Raw genomic sequence first — 17,165 nt, 5'->3', positions numbered from 1 at the left:
GATGAAATGGACAAATTCCTGGAAACACACAAGCCATCTACATGGACTCAAGGAGAAATAGAGATCTCAACAAACCAATCACAAGTAAAGAGTTCAATCAGCCATAAAGAAAGATGGCTTCATAGGGGAATTTTATCAAACATTCCAAAAAGAACACTAGTCCTGCTCCAACTTTTCAAAAAAATTGAGGAAAAAGGAAACTATCTAACTCATTTTATGAAGCTAACATCACTTTAAAACCAAAACTGGGTATAGAACTATAAGAAAGGAAAACTACAGGCCAATCTCCCTAATGAACATAGATGCAAAAAATCACAACAAAATATTAGCAAAATGAATCCAAAAGCACATTAAAAGTATTATACACCACGACCAAGTGGGGTTTACACCAAGAATGCAAGAAAATCAATTAATTTAATACAGAAAATTAAGAAATCGAAAGGGAAAAATCACATGATCATCTTGATTGATGCTGAAAAAGCACTCGACAAAATTCAACATCCTTTTCTAATAAAAACAGTTCAAAAGGTAGGAATCAAAGGTAACTTTCTCAATATAATAAAGTCCATATATGAAAAATCCACAGCCAGCATCATACTCAATGGAGAGAGACTGAAAGCTTTCCCCCAAAGATCAGGAATGAGGGAAGGATGTCCTCTGTCACCACTATTATTCAACATCCTACTAGAAGTTCTAGTTAGAACAATGAGGCAGGAAAATAAATAAAATACATTCAAAGTGGAAAGGAAGAAGTAAAACTTTCATTATTTGTAGATGATGTGATATGATACTTGAACTATCTTGAAAAATCTACTACAAAGTTACCTGAGCTAATAAACAAATTCAACAAGCTGTCAGGATATAAAATTAATGGGCAAAAATCAGTAAGTAAATGACCTAACTGAGGAGTCTATTAAGGAAAAAAATCCATTCAAAGTAGCAATTAAAAGAATCAAGTATCTAGAAATAAACTTAAGTAGAGATGTAAAGGAATTATACACAGAAAACTAAATAACATTGCTAACAAAAATCAAAGAAGAACTAAATAGGTGGAAAGACATTCCCTGCTCATGGATAGGAAGGTTAAATATAGTCAAGATGTCAGTTCTAGCCAAATTGATCTACAGATTCAACGCAGTACAATAAAAATTCCGACAATCTACTTTGAAGACTTGGAAAAGCTAGTTATCAAAATCATTTGGAAGGGAAAGAGACCCCAAATAGCTAAACGCATCCTGAAAAAAAAAGAACAAAGTGGAGAGATTAACACTCCCTGATTTTAAAACTTATTATAAAGCCACAGTGGTCAAAACAGCATGGTACTTGCACAAAGATAGCAGTGTTGACCAAAGGAAGTGAATTGAGAGAGCAGAAATAGACCACCAAATCTATAATCAACTGATCATCAACAAGGCACCCAAGTCCATTGAAATGGGACAAAATAGTCTTTTTAATAAATGGGTATGGGAGAACTGGATATCTGCAGTCAAAAGAATGAAAGAGGACCTTTACCTTACACTCTATACAAAAATTAAGTCAGAGTGGTTCAAACACCTAAATATAAGAACCAGTACCATAAAGCTCCTAGAAGAAAATGTAAGGAAGCATCTTCAAGACATAGTAACAGGAGGTAGCTTCCCCCCAAAATCTTTAAACCCAAAGTACAAGCAACAAAAGAAAAATAGATAAATGGGAGCTCCTCAAAATCAAACGTTTCTGCCCCTCAAAAGACTTTGTCAAAAAGGTGAAGGGGCAGCCAACTCAATGGGAGAAAATATTCGGAAAGCACACATCAGACAAAGGTTTGATATCCTGTATACATAAAGAAATCATACAACTCAACAACATAAGAACAACAACAAAAAAATTATAAAATGGGCCAAAAATATGAATAGGCATTTTTCTGAAGAGCAAATACAGATGGCTCAAAAGCACATGAAGAGATGCTCATTTTCAATAACTATAAGAGAAATGCAGATCAAGACTACAATGAAATACCACCTCACAATTATAAGAATGGTTGCTATTAAACAAACAGGAAGCCACAAATATTGGAAAGGATGTGGAGAAATAGGGACACTTATGCACTGCTGGTGGTAATGTACAATAGTACAGCCACTATGGAAGACAGTTTGGCGGTTCCTTAAGAAACTAAATATCAAGTTGCCCTATGACATGGCAATACCACTACTCGACATATATCCTGAGGAGCTGAAAGCAGTGACACAAACAGATTTTGCACACCAATGTTCAAGTCAGCATGATTCACAATCGCCAAAAAACGGAAGCAATCCAAGTGCCCATCAACAGATGAGTGGATTATCAAAATGTGGTAGATACATATGATGGAATATTATGCTGTAATAAAATGAAATGACAACCTGAAGCACATGACAGGATGGATGAGCCTTGAGGACATAATGCTGAGTGAAATAAGCTGGACATAAAAGGATAGTTACTGTGTGATTCCACTTTTATGACCATGGTAAAGGTAAAACCAGAGGCTTGTAATACCTGTAAGGGACCTAGAGATACATTAAAACTAGAGATTGGTAAACAGCTAACTAATGAGGTTGAACTCAAATGTAAGGGAATAGATAGAAGTGAAGGTGGTTAACTAGCGGGTCTATAAGTAATATTACCATATTAAAGGTGAACATGATTGAAAGGAGTTGTACAGACCCACGTGTCCCACTGAATAATACTAAAAATATAAATAAGTTCTTGCATGAAAAAAAGCTGCAGAATATTTGAAGAGTATTTAGAAAATGGCATGGATTTGGCATTTAGGAGTCAATGATTACCTTTGTTAGAAAAGTTGGAAGGGTTTAAGGCATGAAAGTTTTATAAGGAAGAAGAGAAACAGGTAGAAATTTTTTAAATATTTGTGAAAGGATGGTAACTCTAGGGCAAGTAGGGCATTAGAATCACCTGGAGGGCTTGGTAAAGAGCAAATTCCTGGGCCCTTCCATGATAGTTTTTGATTCAGTAGATCCTGGACAGAGCAAAAATAAAATTGCATTTCTATCAAGTTCCCAGGTAAGGCTGTCGCTGGTGGTCCAGGAATCATTGGCTAGGGTTACAGAAGGTTTTTGTTCATCTTAAGGATTGGTAATGCTGAACATTTTCTATAATAAGAGCAGAAAGAGCAAGTAGAGGGAGAGAGTGAAGGTGCAAAAGAAAGTGGTGGAAGGTTTCCCTGCAATGTGGGACAAGAGTCCCAGGGATAAGCCTGGTCCTGGCACCATGAGATCAACAATGCCTACCTGACCAAAAAGGGGAAAAGAAATGTAACAAAACAAGGGATCCATGTCTAAGAGCTTTCACATAAAGTTGAGAGGCTATTCTGGAGGTGACTCCTATGCAAGCTTCTGCTAGATGTTGCTAATTGCCATAGTACGCCAAGCCCCAACCAACAGCATTCCTGCAAACCCTACAGAATACCCAGGGTTCTAAGACTCTATAAAAGTTTTACTCACTAAGTTTCTTTTTTTTTTTTTTTCTGGCGTGGGCAGGTACTGTGAACCGAACCTGGGTCTCCAGTATGGCAGGCGAGAATGCTGCCACTGTGCCACCATTGCCCACTAAGTTTACTTTTAGAAACCTATAGCCTCCAAATGATTCCTAGGCTAGATAAGCCCTGAAACCCTGAGTTACCAAACTCTCCAAGAGCATTAACCAGTTGCATTCTCCTACCCCATAATGTCAATACTTCATTTCAACATGAAGTTATAATGGCCATTGCCCAAATATCCCTAGCAAGTGGGAGTCCTATCAAAGGAGAAAGAGGAGTTGTATCAGGGAGGATAGGACTTAACAAATGAGTGTGAGTACTGAATTATTATATTGATATTTCATTTTAGTCTCCAATGTCTTAGAGCAGTTAGAAGAAAACATTCTGAAATGGTGTAACTGTAACCGAGAACATACTTGAAATTTATTCTAAAACGACTTGTTAAAACGTACTTTGAAATTTATCACTTTTTGGTATGTATGATATATTTCACAATAAAAAATGTTTTTTAAAAAAAGTGGTGGAAATAAAATTAATCCATTAGGGACCTAGAGGAAAAGAAAGAGGATTGGGGAGACTTCTTATTTTCAGAAGGAAGAGGAAAGTAGAAGTTGGAGAGAATATAGGAAAAAAAACACTTTAAGGAGGAGAGAAGAGAGGTTGGTAGAGTTCCTGTTGAAAAGCTTTGTAGTAAAATCAGATAAGTAGGATGCATTAGCTGATGAGAGTGAGAGGGAGGGTGACTAGCAGAGTAGAAAAAGGTTGTATTTGCAGCAAGGAATTCATTAGGTACTCAACAAAATGAGTAAAAGGATACTAAGTACAGTAGGAGCCTAGCTGAAGAGAGAATGTTTTCAATTTGAAGTTTTAAAGCCTAAAATTTGAAAAAGAGAATCATACATTGAGAGAATTAGATAGAATCTAAAGTTGAAATATCTCCTCTTCTGGGCCAGTTCACAGCTTGGGGTTTGCCATATTAAATATTTGCATAGTGCTTACATGTTATAGGGTCCTTGGAGAATGCATTTTTTATATTTCAATTAGAAAATTTCATTTTTCCTTTAAGCATACGACTTTGTTACTCTTTGTGTTTTGACCAATTATCTTCCCCTTTCAGTGGTTCCCCTTCTCCACCTTTTTTCTCTCTTGGAACTTGTTTTCAATTTAATATCGTAACTAAATGAGAAATAATAATTTATATTATAGAAGATTATTTTATGGCCAGTTTCCTAGGAAATCATATATTTCATTGAGTGGGGTCTACATATAGGCTTTAGCCAGTTAAGTTCTCAGTTATATGAATGCTTTAAATTCAGATTTATTGCTTTGTCCAGTCAATTTCCTTTTATTGTTTGCTTAAAAATGAACCTTAGAGGTCTCCTCAGAGGTTCTGATTAGAGGCATATTATTGTTTGCAACTTCAGTTGACTAAGAGTTTCAAATAATTATATTTATTACTTTAGGATTTACTTGAATGGCCATTGTGAAAACCAGCCATTTCAAACAGTTCTTCATATTTTTCAGCCCTGAATAAGATTGCCAATATTTTCATTTTTAATTAAAATGGTACTTGCACTTCACTGACTGTTACTGTCAAGCCAAGTGGAAGCCTGAAGTCTCAAATGAGCACCATCCCTTCCAAACTGAGTATGAATCATGGAAAATGGTAAATTGCTAATCAAATACAGGAAATTTACAGGATTTTGGTGTTTGAGAAGCTACACTTACGGCCCAAATCATTACACTGGAAGAGTAGCATCTAGAACTTCTTGTTCTGATGGTATACAGTATGGGCATGCACTAATTTTGTTCTTATTTGATGGGATGGTTGGCTCCTGTCTGGTATTAATCACAAATCTTAAGTATTTTCTTAGTTTTAGTGCAGTGTCTCTCCCCATGAAGAGTCATCTCCCAAGGGTACTGTGTTTATTGCTGCCTTGTGATTTTATATTGCTTCATGCAATTCCAACTTACAGTGTATTAATGTACAAAGCATCTTCTGGCTTATAGGAATCTAGCCTTATTTAGAAATATGTCTGGCTTATGGAAGACATTAAAGTCAGAAAGTGATAAAAACAACCCCTCCATGTGAGTTTGATTCACTCATTAATTTCAAAACATAGATAATGGTAGAAATAGCAGTAATACTAATAAAATGATCAAATTTTCAAGAAAATATCTGGCTTTTAGATATAAGGGTCAAAATCTTTAAATTACAAGTATCACTTAGAAAATTGCCAAGTTTCCTTTTAGAACGCTGCAATGGAAGGACTTCAAATAATGAAGCCAACGGTTTTTTGTGTATTGAACATTTCCAAGGGACTTCAACCCTTTAATGACCAATGTCCAATTTTTATCTCTTCTAAAGTTTCTAAAGTACCATTTGTTTTCCAATATCACAAAACAGTAATTGCAGTATGCATGTTCTACTTTTCCTCTCTATATTTTATAAATTCTTAAATTTGAAACATCGTAATACCTGTGTAACATTCTATTGCTGAAAACCTTAAATCATTGTGGAAATAAAATGGCCTTGGAAATATGATTTCGTATACCAGAATCAGCTTCACTCTAGGATTTTTAATGCAATAGAATTATTACAAACTATAACTTTCCTTTAAAGTCAAACTTATTCACATGGAAATTTCAATCACAATAAGTTATCAGAGTAAAGTTATTTCAATACAAAGTTTAACAGCCATTTCCATCAAAACAGCTATTGAACACAATTTGGGATTTATCTTTTTATAAAATTGGTAAATGCAAACATTTCTGCAGTGCTATTATATTTCTTTTTTGAAAACTTATACTTTTTTATTGAAGCTTTTTTGCCTCTGCTATCTCTTCTCAATTATCCTCCTTTTCCCCTTTTGTCTTTTTTCCCATAACAGTACAAAACTAGCAAAAAAAAACCATTAAAAATGCCTTTTAAAACTGTTTTATGGCAAAGGGGGAATAGATAAATGAGACAAAATAAAGTTTCAGTGGCTGAGAGATTTCAAACAAAGTTGAGAGGTTATCCTGGAGGTTATTCTTATGCATTACGTAGATATTCCTTTGTAGTTTATGACGTATTGGAGTGGGTGGAGGCAAATACCTGAAACACTTGAGCTGCGTTCCAGTAGCCTGGATTCTTGAAGGCAATTGTGTAACGATACAGCTTTTACAATGTTACCATGTGATTGTGAAAACCTTGTGTCTGATGCTCTTTTTATCCAGGGTATGAACAGATGAATAAAAAAGTAAGGATAAAAATAAATAAATAATAGTGGGGATAAGGGGTAAAATAAACTGGGTAGATTGAAATACTAGTGGTTAGTGAGAGGGAGGGGTAAGGTGTATGATTTCTGTTTTCTTCTTATTTCTTTTTCTGGAGTGATAGAAAATGTTCTAAAAATGATCGTGGTGATGAATACACAACGATATGATCATATTGTGAGCCTGTGAGTGCACACCATGTAGGGACTGTATGTGTGGGAAGATTTCTCAAGAAAAATATTTTAAAAATGTTTTCTGGCTGTGCAAATTCCAGTGTATTATGTTAGAATCACTTACCAAAAACAATTATCACCATTTTGACTGCACACAATATGAAATTGAAACAGTATAAGGACATTTAAACGAATGAGAAAAAAAAGGAGGCACTATCTTGAAGAGAGAGGTAGAAAATTTCAATTTAGGACATTTACAAATTATTAAGGGACACCCCCCCACACACACACACACTCTCTTCCTCTTCTATACTAAGAACAACAAGCACTGAATAAAATTCAGTAGGTTTTAAATTATTTGCAATCTAGAAGAATATTAGAGAAGTTGCCTTATTTATATCATTGGCAACATGATTTAATGAAATGAAGCCTGGAATTCACTTTCTGAATAATTAACAGCCTCTAGAGGAGAAGAACACAGTGAAGGATATACCTCGTATTTCAGAGAACCAAAAGCTTATCAGAAGTATTAGAACAACTTTGCCACAGTGATATAACTACCATACGCTGTGTGGAATATATCAAGTATTTTCCCAGGAATGTGCCCTGCCCTGACATTTTGCTCATAATAAGTTCTTGCAGTTTGTTCAGGGACACTTGACAAGTGGGGGAAGAGGAATGCGGGACTTGGGGCTCTAATTAATGGACCATCAAAGCTACTTATTTAGGCCACAGAAGAAGAAGGAAGATGCATCATTAAAGACAGGAAACCCTCGCCCTTGTCTCATTTTCTGCAACGTCTGCTTGAGTCATAAGGGAACTTTTAAAATCCATTTTATGGGTTTGGGGCGAAAGGATCCCAAGACTAAAGTATGGGGACCTAGAGAGGCCGAGTCTGTTCCAGGACAGTGGCGCAGATGGTGTAAAACGAGGTATCCGCCTGCCACCCACAAAGTCTCTACCTGTTTTCCAAAGTGTTCACAGAGGATCCCAGGTTCACCGCGCCTCCGAAATGTCAGTACATAGGAGCGGATTAGCCACTAATATCTTTGATTTGAGTGTGATTTCACATGTTCGTTCCTCTTTGCCCTGGGAGTAGAGCTCTAGGTGGCTGAAGAAAAGCTGAGCTGCTTAACTTCTGAACTCACTGAAGGTTTTCCTCAGTAAGCTGGTTGAAGCCCCCTATTCCAGCAGAGTTTGAAAGCAATGTGCAAGCAGAATTGGAACTGCCACTTCCATTTCTAGATTGAACCGAGGTGCGGGGTGGAGGAAGTCAGGTTCCGAAGTCCCGCTTTGCGCTACCACCCCCCACTCCTAAGACTTGGAGGGGAGAGATTCGCAGCCTCGACCATTTTGAGAGTTCTGCGTGAAATTGGATGTTCTCCCATTACATTGTGAACATGAACAGAGAAGGCAACACAGCACCCAGTTTTAGGGCTCCATCCCCATTCACCCAGCGACCTGATAGGCCTCAATAGTCGGAGGCCGAACGGAGAGTCTTTACCCGGCGGCAGCCATTCGGTGTGCTTAGGCGCCGAGGGGTCGGGACCCATTGGCTGGGGGAGCTGCCAGTCTCGAGAGGGGGTGTGGTGGGGGTGGGGTCTCGGGCTTCAGCGGATGCCAGCTGCTCACTGTTTGTTGGCTGGTGGATGAGCCGGAGCCCCGGAGTGATCCCGGCTACTGGAGTCCTGTGAACAGTTCGGAGCCAACGAGTGAGCACCAAAGAGAGGGCGAGAGAGTGAGTGTGAGTTAGAGAGGAACTAGAAGAGCCAGGACTAGAAAACGAGATCCCGAGGATCCACAGTTGAGAGTGAGTGACCATGGCTGTCTCCGCACCTCCGGTGATCTCTGCGGCTTCCAGCGGTGCCGGAGTCCCGAGGGGATTATTTCGGGGCGAATCCCTCTACTCAACTTTGGGAAAGCCCCCTCGTCTCACTCCTAATATCAACAATTTCATGACTAATAATCATAGAAATAGCGCCGGCAGTTGTGCGGTCGGTAGTGGCAGCCGGGGCAGCGGCAACACCAGCACTGAGTGCCGGATGGTAGACATGCATGGGATGAAAGTGGCTTCGTTCTTAATGGACGGCCAGGAGTTGATCTGCCTGCCGCAAGTCTTTGATCTCTTCCTTAAGCATCTGGTAGGAGGGTTGCACACGGTGTACACCAAGCTGAAGAGACTGGACATATCCCCCGTGGTGTGTACTGTCGAGCAGATCCGGATCCTCCGTGGGCTGGGGGCCATCCAGCCCGGGGTGAACCGCTGCAAACTCATCACCAGGAAAGACTTTGAAACTTTGTTCACTGATTGCACCAATGCCAGGTGAGGTGCTCGTTTCTTGGCTCGCTCGCTTCTCTTCTTGTCCCCCTTTGCCCTCTTCTGCATGTCTCATGCCCCTCATCTAACTTTCTCTGTCTGCAGAAGGTTTTAACAAGCTTGCCTCTACTCTTCCTGCTGTACGTCGGTAGGAAAACAGGCCGAGAAGGACCAGTTAACTTCCCGCCCCTTCTAGTGCACACTCAGTGGCAGTCCTTGGGTCTGAAAAAGTCTCAAACAAACTTGAGTTTGCAGTCTCCTACTGAAACGTTCCAGCCCTTCGTCCATATGTTGCATGGCTTCTTGGCTGTTTGTGGTTATTTGTTCATTCTCTGTTAGTTTTTCTTTCTTGCTCCTTTGTGGCCGTACGTGTCCGATAGGTTTTCTCCTGAAAAGGGCTTTCTCCAAGGGCTGGCTGAACTGTAAACTGGGCTCCTAAGCTGGCAACTCAGGATACTTGGGTAATGCGGGGGTTGGAGGGGGGTGTGTGTCAAAAGTCTAGAATCCATCCCAGAGGGTGATTCGATCCCTATCCTGTGTGTTTATTATGAGAGTGTGTGGGGTGTGTGGTGATCTTGGAGTGTATGTGTGTGTATGCATGTGTAGGCAAGTGCATGTGAGGATGTGTGCTTGTGCCTGATGAGCAAAGCTCCCCGGTACACGATACAGGGAAGTCGATGGATCTTATTTTTTTATTTTTTATTTTTAGAAAGGGACAAGGACAGATGTCACTTCCCTGGTATCATCCCTTTGTGACGGGTCCGCAGATGGCAAAATGGGTCATGAAACGCCAGGGCCCAGTTGGGGGTTGGAGTAGAAGTTGCCAGGTTTTCTAGAGAGAATGCTCTTTCCTACTCCCCAGGATAGCAGTTGGAAGGATCCCATTCCCTCAAAGAGAGGATTTCTTAAATGATGAGCTCTAGCGTACCTGGTTGTGGGTGTACCTCTTGGATGTCACCCCTTAGAAGTACATTTTAGAAGAAATACATTTGCCTATGAAAAGCAAATTTTATTCAATGTTTCTCAGTTTAAAAAGGAAAGTAAATTATATTCAAGATTGTTTGATCTTTTAAACACCAGTGAACTAGTCTTCTTAATGTTTGTTTCATGTCCGGTTTGATAATATTTCAGTTAGGAATGTACACATTTGGCAGATGTGATTGGTATTCAAACCAAGAAAAATTACCATCACTAAGTTAAAGTGAGCAAAGGGTTTTGATGTAAAACAGTTCTATTGCTTCTCTTGCTGCAGAAAACTTGTGCTGAGGCACACTTTCTCACAATGAAACTTTAAATAAAAGTTTCGTTTGGTCTGTGAACTCAACCTGTAACCCAATTTTAATATCTGTTTTAAAATCCAAATAATAAAGTACAGTTGAAGTACATTGACAACTTATAGACAAATTGTTGCTTACATTAAGATAATGCTACAGAACTTACAAGGGGACCTTTTGTCTTCCTTCTTTACTTTGAGCAGTGTTCTTCTGTGTTTCCATACTTAAACAAAAACCTGTTCTTGTTCCTCTTAATTAGTATCTATGGCTTGCAAACCTGGTTCATTAGATCATATTTTCTTTTTTATTTTTTTTAAACATAACATACAAACATGAACATTCTTACCATATGATCATTCCATTCTTGGAATATAATAAAAAAACTCACAATATCATCACCAGATCATATTTTCTTAAGGAAGATGGATGTACTCAAAACACAAAATATAATTGCTTTCTCAATAAAATAAGTAATTATGGGTTATACAAGTGAAAAGGAAATTTCATTTTGACCACAAAACACTTCCTGCCACAAAAACTCACAGGTTATAAGGGATTTGGGATGGGGCCTATCTCCTTCATTTGTTGCCATTCAGAAAGATTCATTGCAAACATGAAAGCCTATCCTTTAATTAACTCTCTCTCTCTCTCTCTCTTTCTTTTCTCCTCTTTCCCTCCCTCCTTCCTCCCACCCCCTCTTTCAAATGGCCATTCTTTTTTTTTTTTGGTGCATTGTCCAGGAATCGAACCTGGGTCTCCCACATGGAAGGTGGGCATTCTAACCACTGAACTACATGTGCACCCACAAATGCCCATTTTTAAAGTGGAAAAATTATTGTACTTAGAAAATCTTCCTTAATAGTTAACTTACACATTCTTATGCAAAATATGGCTTTCGTTTTGAAAATAAGTGAAGTATTTTAATTGATTTGATGCCTTCTTTTGTAAATTTAAATTTTTCCTTACTTTTTATAAGAGCTACTCACTGAAGGGAAAAATGATATATTACTCTGCATCCAGAAACAGGTGGTCTTATGCTATTTTTGAACCCTGTTATACAATGTATTTTTAGGTTATTTGTTTAACTTAGTTAAGTTTTTTTTTTTTTTTACTTCTTATCACAGCATTTACAGTGCTAATTACTTTTTGCTTGAATTATTTTTGCTTATGTGTATATACATGCATAAAAATAATAGAGAAATATTATACATGTAGGAAGGAATATCTTTGAGATGATGCATGTGCCTCTTACTGCATTTTCTTTTCTTTATGGGTATTTTGTTATATGCATTTTTTTCACTTTTTTTTTTTTGGGTGCATGGTCCGGGAATTGAACCTGGGTCTCCCACATGAAAGGTGAGCAGTCTACCATTGAACCACCTGTGCACCCTTTATATGCATTTTTGATAATTGTGTCACAAATCTTGCAATATATAATTGTAAAAATTTATGAAATATATTCTGTGAATGCAATCCATTAGTGAAGATGAAGAAAACTACTAGAAACACACCTGTACTGCATTTCTAGATAGGAAAAAAACCCACTTCTTTGGGAAAAACTAGTGGTAAAATAACATTACAAATTTTACTGATGCAAAACTGCCCTCATAATCATGTTGTTAAAATTACAAAAAATGGTAATGTTTATGGAAGGTGTTTTCTGACCTTAGGTAATATTATTTACAGAAACATGTATCATAAATAATTTCAGAAATCTGTGTGTTTTTATAAAATTGTGAAATTGGTGTTTAGAGCAATATTATTTTTATGACTTTTCTATTCAGTGAAAGAAAGGTGAAGCATATAAATAGGAATGAGGCCCAAAAGAGACATAATAAAGTAGAGGAGACAGGAGGCTAGAAAGAGAGGAGATGTATGCATAAGAGCAGAAGGATGCCATGAGAGGGAGTGAAAGATGGAGCAGAAGAGCTTCGAGAGATGCTCAAAGATGAGTGATTTGTGCCAGTAGAAATCTGGCTAAAGAGAATTGTTATTCCAAACCCAGATTTCTTAGCACTTCTGGTTAAGGGGGAAAGTGCAAGGAAAAAGTGGAAACTGTTACCTACTGTTATGATTTGAGAGAAGAAATTTGTTATCACCTCTTGATGGATTCATTTTCATAATATATTGTTTCATAATGTCTTGTTTTCGTAATATATTGTTGAATGGAAGTCCCATTTGTAATAGTGTCATTGGCAATTTTCTCTTCCTACATAATAAACATTATTCTCACCACCTCCCTCTCTGTCAAATGGGGTATTTTAATTTGGAATGCTCCCTACACAATCCCAGAACACACAAAATGAACCGTTTTCAAAATGGTCATTTTCAAGGGCTTTACTGTAGTGCCTCTATGTGTCATTTTGATTTAGTTCAGTGTACATTTCTATTAATATGGTTGCTTGTTTGGCAGTACTGACAGTTACAATCAGAACTCTATTAGTGCACTATGTTAACTATTTTGTCATTAGCTAATTATCAAAGTATTCAATGGCCTCTTCTCAGAAAAGAAGTTAGGAAAGTATACCTGCCTCAAAAGAACAGCAAGACTGAAACACTTGGGGATTCATTGTTCAATGAACAATTCATTGTTCAATTAAATAGCTAAAGCTTTACATTTCCCCAATTCCAAAAGGCTATACAATGTTTTCTTCAAGCCCTTTAACTTCAGAAATGAATGTAGGGAGATTATTTCGAGGATTATTAAGAAAACGATGATAAAAAAACTCAAAACCAAATTGGAAAAGTTATCTTGTTTTAGATCTTTATATTTGCGGGTAAAGCACTGTGACTTTTTTCTCATTTCTTATACAAGAGAGCTTGAAGTTTTTAATATCAGATAGAGCAGGCAGATTCAGAAAGCAAATGTCTAACGTTCACACTTACGCAATGGATTATCCTTAAGTTCTTCAAAGTTAGTGTAGCAATAAATTATTAGATTTAAAATTGGTATTCACTAAATATGAAAGCCAACCAACACATTTTTGTATTATCTATTTTATTCTACCTATATTTATGAAAGTAACAATTTTAGACTTTATGATCGGTATTTAATTTCATTTGCAATCCAACTGGTCAAGTGTTATTCAGTCATTTAAATATAATAAATGGATACTTGAAGAAACAAGAATGATATGAGTAAGAAAATATTTTACTAATGCATTTGGAGACATGATTCAACATATGAACAAGAAAATTCAATTTTTAAATTAAAATTCGAAGTGGTCCAATTGTAGTTTATTGATATTTTTGTACTATGTAAAAGTGTTTTGATGTGAAAATAGCTGTCAATTATAACTTTGCATTTGAAAATTACTTTCAAATATTAGAAACATGATTATTGTAACCACTCAATGACTTTGTCTTTGTATTATAGTACTTTATAGTATGCAATCCACACAGAATGACATAGTCTACATTGAAAATTGATGTTTTGCATCCATAGAAAAAATTTGATGTTAAGCAACATCGAATTTTTGAAGGCCTGCATCATTTTCCTGGGCTTATATTTTCTATGACATATTTTCAGAAACAAAAATTGGTTTGTGGATGAATCTAGGCCATAAATGCAGATATTTTATTTCAAAGACTAATGAGGGGATAGTCATTTTGTCTATTAAAAGCAGTCATATAGTCAACTATGTTCTGAATTTTATTAGAAGAATTACATCAAGATTATAAGTAAAGTAGTCTGGCCATGTGCCAGTGCATAGAACTTCCACCTGTATATTCATTTTTAAAGTACACTTCTGCATAAACCAGCAACTTTTCTGTTTATTTAAATACTTTAGCTGGTATCCATATTTGCCCTAAATATTCATTTATTAGGTAATGGATCCTGCATTAAAAATGACTAATTAAAGAAATGCCATGATATGATGGAGTACATCTTTGGATATTTATGTACATTATTACATACATGAATTCCAATAATTAGGACCTAATGGTTGTTAGACATCAGTGTTTTATATGGTTTTACAAAGGAAATCCCTAATGCCTGTAGGGAGATATCAAGTCTAAATTACTTGACACTTTTCTTAAGTAACCTATTTTATCTTAATGACATTTCTAGATGTTTTAACAATGTTTCTAGCAGACAAATATAATTGTGAGGAACCCTAATCACGATATATTTCAGTTGGCAGTCTAGATCTCAAGTAGCATTTTAATTTGTGCATTTAAAGATACAAATGATTTAAGTTTATCCACTCTCTAAATTTCAAATAAGTAATATAATCACCCTAATTAATACCAAACTGAAAATATTATGTTTATAGAGAAAAGACATAAAATCTTTCCCTAAAAGCAAGACGATCAGGTATTAGTGATATTCTTTCTGCATGTTCGAAAGGTCTTTGTTAGCATTCTTCCCCCTTTTTCTTTTCCCTTTTATCATCTCAACTTGCAAAACCCTTCACTGTCACTTTAGATCACAGAATTCTAAAAAGATAAAACAACATTTGAACACATTTGCTTTGGAAGGAAAATTTGAACTTTTGCACCCAATAAGCCTAATTGTGGAAATGCATGCAAATGGTGTTTTGATTTATCTCTTTTTACACTTTTTTTCATCTGAATTGATTTTGCATTGATTTCATCAAGCAGCTCTGTGAGGCTGCAGATGTTACCCTGTGTTTAATAAATCAATGAGACAGGTCTGAATGAATCACTTCAGATGGATTCTCTGTTCAGTTTGATGTCTAGATGTTATTCTTAGCTTGTTCTCATGACAGATGCATTAATGTTCCCATATACTGTAATCCATGTCAAAGAGATTGAAGCTCTTAAAGTGGGAGAATACCTTTTTCCATTTTTTGTTAGTACAACTAAATTTGTTTTATTTAAGAATCAGAGGAAAATGTCATACCAATTGGAAGATTCTTCATGGGAAACAGTCTTAATTTTCATCTATACTGTTAATTATTGCAAAATGGTGGAAATCAATATATTAAAACTTAAATATAATATAGCTGCTTAATAATGCCTCCGCATTAATATTTAATCATAGTAGGAAAAATGATAAGTTATATATGATTAGAATACATTAAAAATGTCACTATAAATAGAACTATATTTTATTCAAGGCAATTACAAAGGGTGTTAAGTTTTTAAATCCTTACTAATAAGCTTCCAGTTGGCTTAATGAAGCTGCAATATACATTTCCTGAGGGATTTAGAACTTCTTCAGGATTAAACATTTTTTAGTAGGGAGGAGGCAGCCTGCCTGTTCATTGTGCATTCATCATTTCCTCACCTTATAATGCTGAAAATCTTAGAAAAGTTTATTTCATTTTAATATATTTCAGGTATTTTACATTTGTGGTAATTATATGTAGGTTATAAATCATCCAGTAATAATCAGTGCTACTTTTATGGTCTAATTTCTTAGACTGTAGAATAACATTTGTACATCAAAATGAACTTTGCTATAACTCTAGTGAAATTTATTACTTACCCTGCATTGTGTCATTACTACCATATTTATTTCATTTATCCCAAGGTTTCATTGTATAGGTTTTGGAAGTGAAAAAATACTCTCAACTGTTGTGAAACATTTTGAACTTAATATTTTGTAGGTAACATTTTATTTTATTTTTGAAGAGTAAAGTCTCCATTCATCTAGGTACCCTGAGGTTGAAACTATGGGTATCTATGTACTTTTTGACCCATTACAATTATTTACTTTATGAGAGCAAATTGTGGTGAAAACTTTGTAATTACACTACTGGAAAAATATAGTACAGGAATGTTTAAAAATATTAACGAACCATAATATTTTTTTGCTATAAACATTTTTGTTTCTTAGACCGTTTAATAGTGTATAATATAGTGTATATATGTTAAGGTATAAAATGTTTGGTTACAGTTGTGTCCAAGGATCTTATCAGGTTGTTGGCAACTGCTAGCTGGTAACAGCATTTAGGCTATGTTTAGTCTATCTGCTATTTATGTAATGAGTTAGAAAGATAAAATGTAATATTGATCTGTCTCTGGATTAAAGTTTGAAATGGGCAGCAGTCTGAACACAAGAGGCTTTTTTTTTTTATGATTTCTCAGCTTGCCATTGATCTCCTAGTTTTACTGCATTCATTATTTATTAAAAGAATTTGCAAGCTAAACATAACGTTAAGCTAGTTTGCACACAGGGACACACTTAAGAAATTGAATGGAAATTGCATTAGAGATGAACATCTGTGCTATTTTTTCACTCATGTATTTACGGCTTTGTATAAGAGATGTATTGGATTAGTAGTTATAACCATTATATCTTACAGCAATATGTTATATTCTGAGCTTTTAGACTGTCTCTCACTTGTTTATCTGAAAACTGTGGTAATATCATCACAAATAATATTTGGATCAATTTATCTTTATAATAATTTGTTAATGCATTGTCTAAATTATTTTCAGTTGTGAGTTATCCTGATGTACTGAAATAAAAACATAAGAAAATATATACTTGTGGTAGTTAGATTCAGTTGTCAACTTGGCCAGGTGAAAGCACCTAGTTCTGTTGCTGTGGACATGAGCCAATGGTAGGTGAATCTCATCTGTTGCTAATTACATCCGCAGTCGGCTAGGAGGCGTGTCTGCTGCAATGAGTGACGTTTAACTTAATTGGTTTGTGC

General features: G+C 36.0%; 1 protein-coding gene across 3 annotated transcripts in view; it reads left to right on the top strand.

Moving 5' to 3' along the window:
• Positions 1-8,555: 8,555 nt before the first annotated feature.
• The window catches only part of DACH2 (dachshund family transcription factor 2), a 782,542-nt gene continuing 773,932 nt past the window's right edge, over positions 8,556-17,165 (top strand). For all 3 annotated transcript variants that reach the window (XM_077145233.1, XM_077145232.1, XM_077145231.1), the window contains exon 1: positions 8,556-9,268. In XM_077145233.1, coding sequence (XP_077001348.1) covers positions 8,766-9,268 — 503 coding nt within the window. In that variant the 5' untranslated portion in view covers positions 8,556-8,765. The remainder of the gene's footprint in view (positions 9,269-17,165) is intronic.

This window comes from Tamandua tetradactyla, chromosome X, assembly GCF_023851605.1.
Source record: "Tamandua tetradactyla isolate mTamTet1 chromosome X, mTamTet1.pri, whole genome shotgun sequence".
Taxonomy (NCBI): domain Eukaryota; kingdom Metazoa; phylum Chordata; class Mammalia; order Pilosa; family Myrmecophagidae; genus Tamandua; species Tamandua tetradactyla.
The sequence above is the reverse complement of the archived record's forward strand: the minus strand, read 5'-3'. Positions and strand labels throughout refer to the sequence as shown.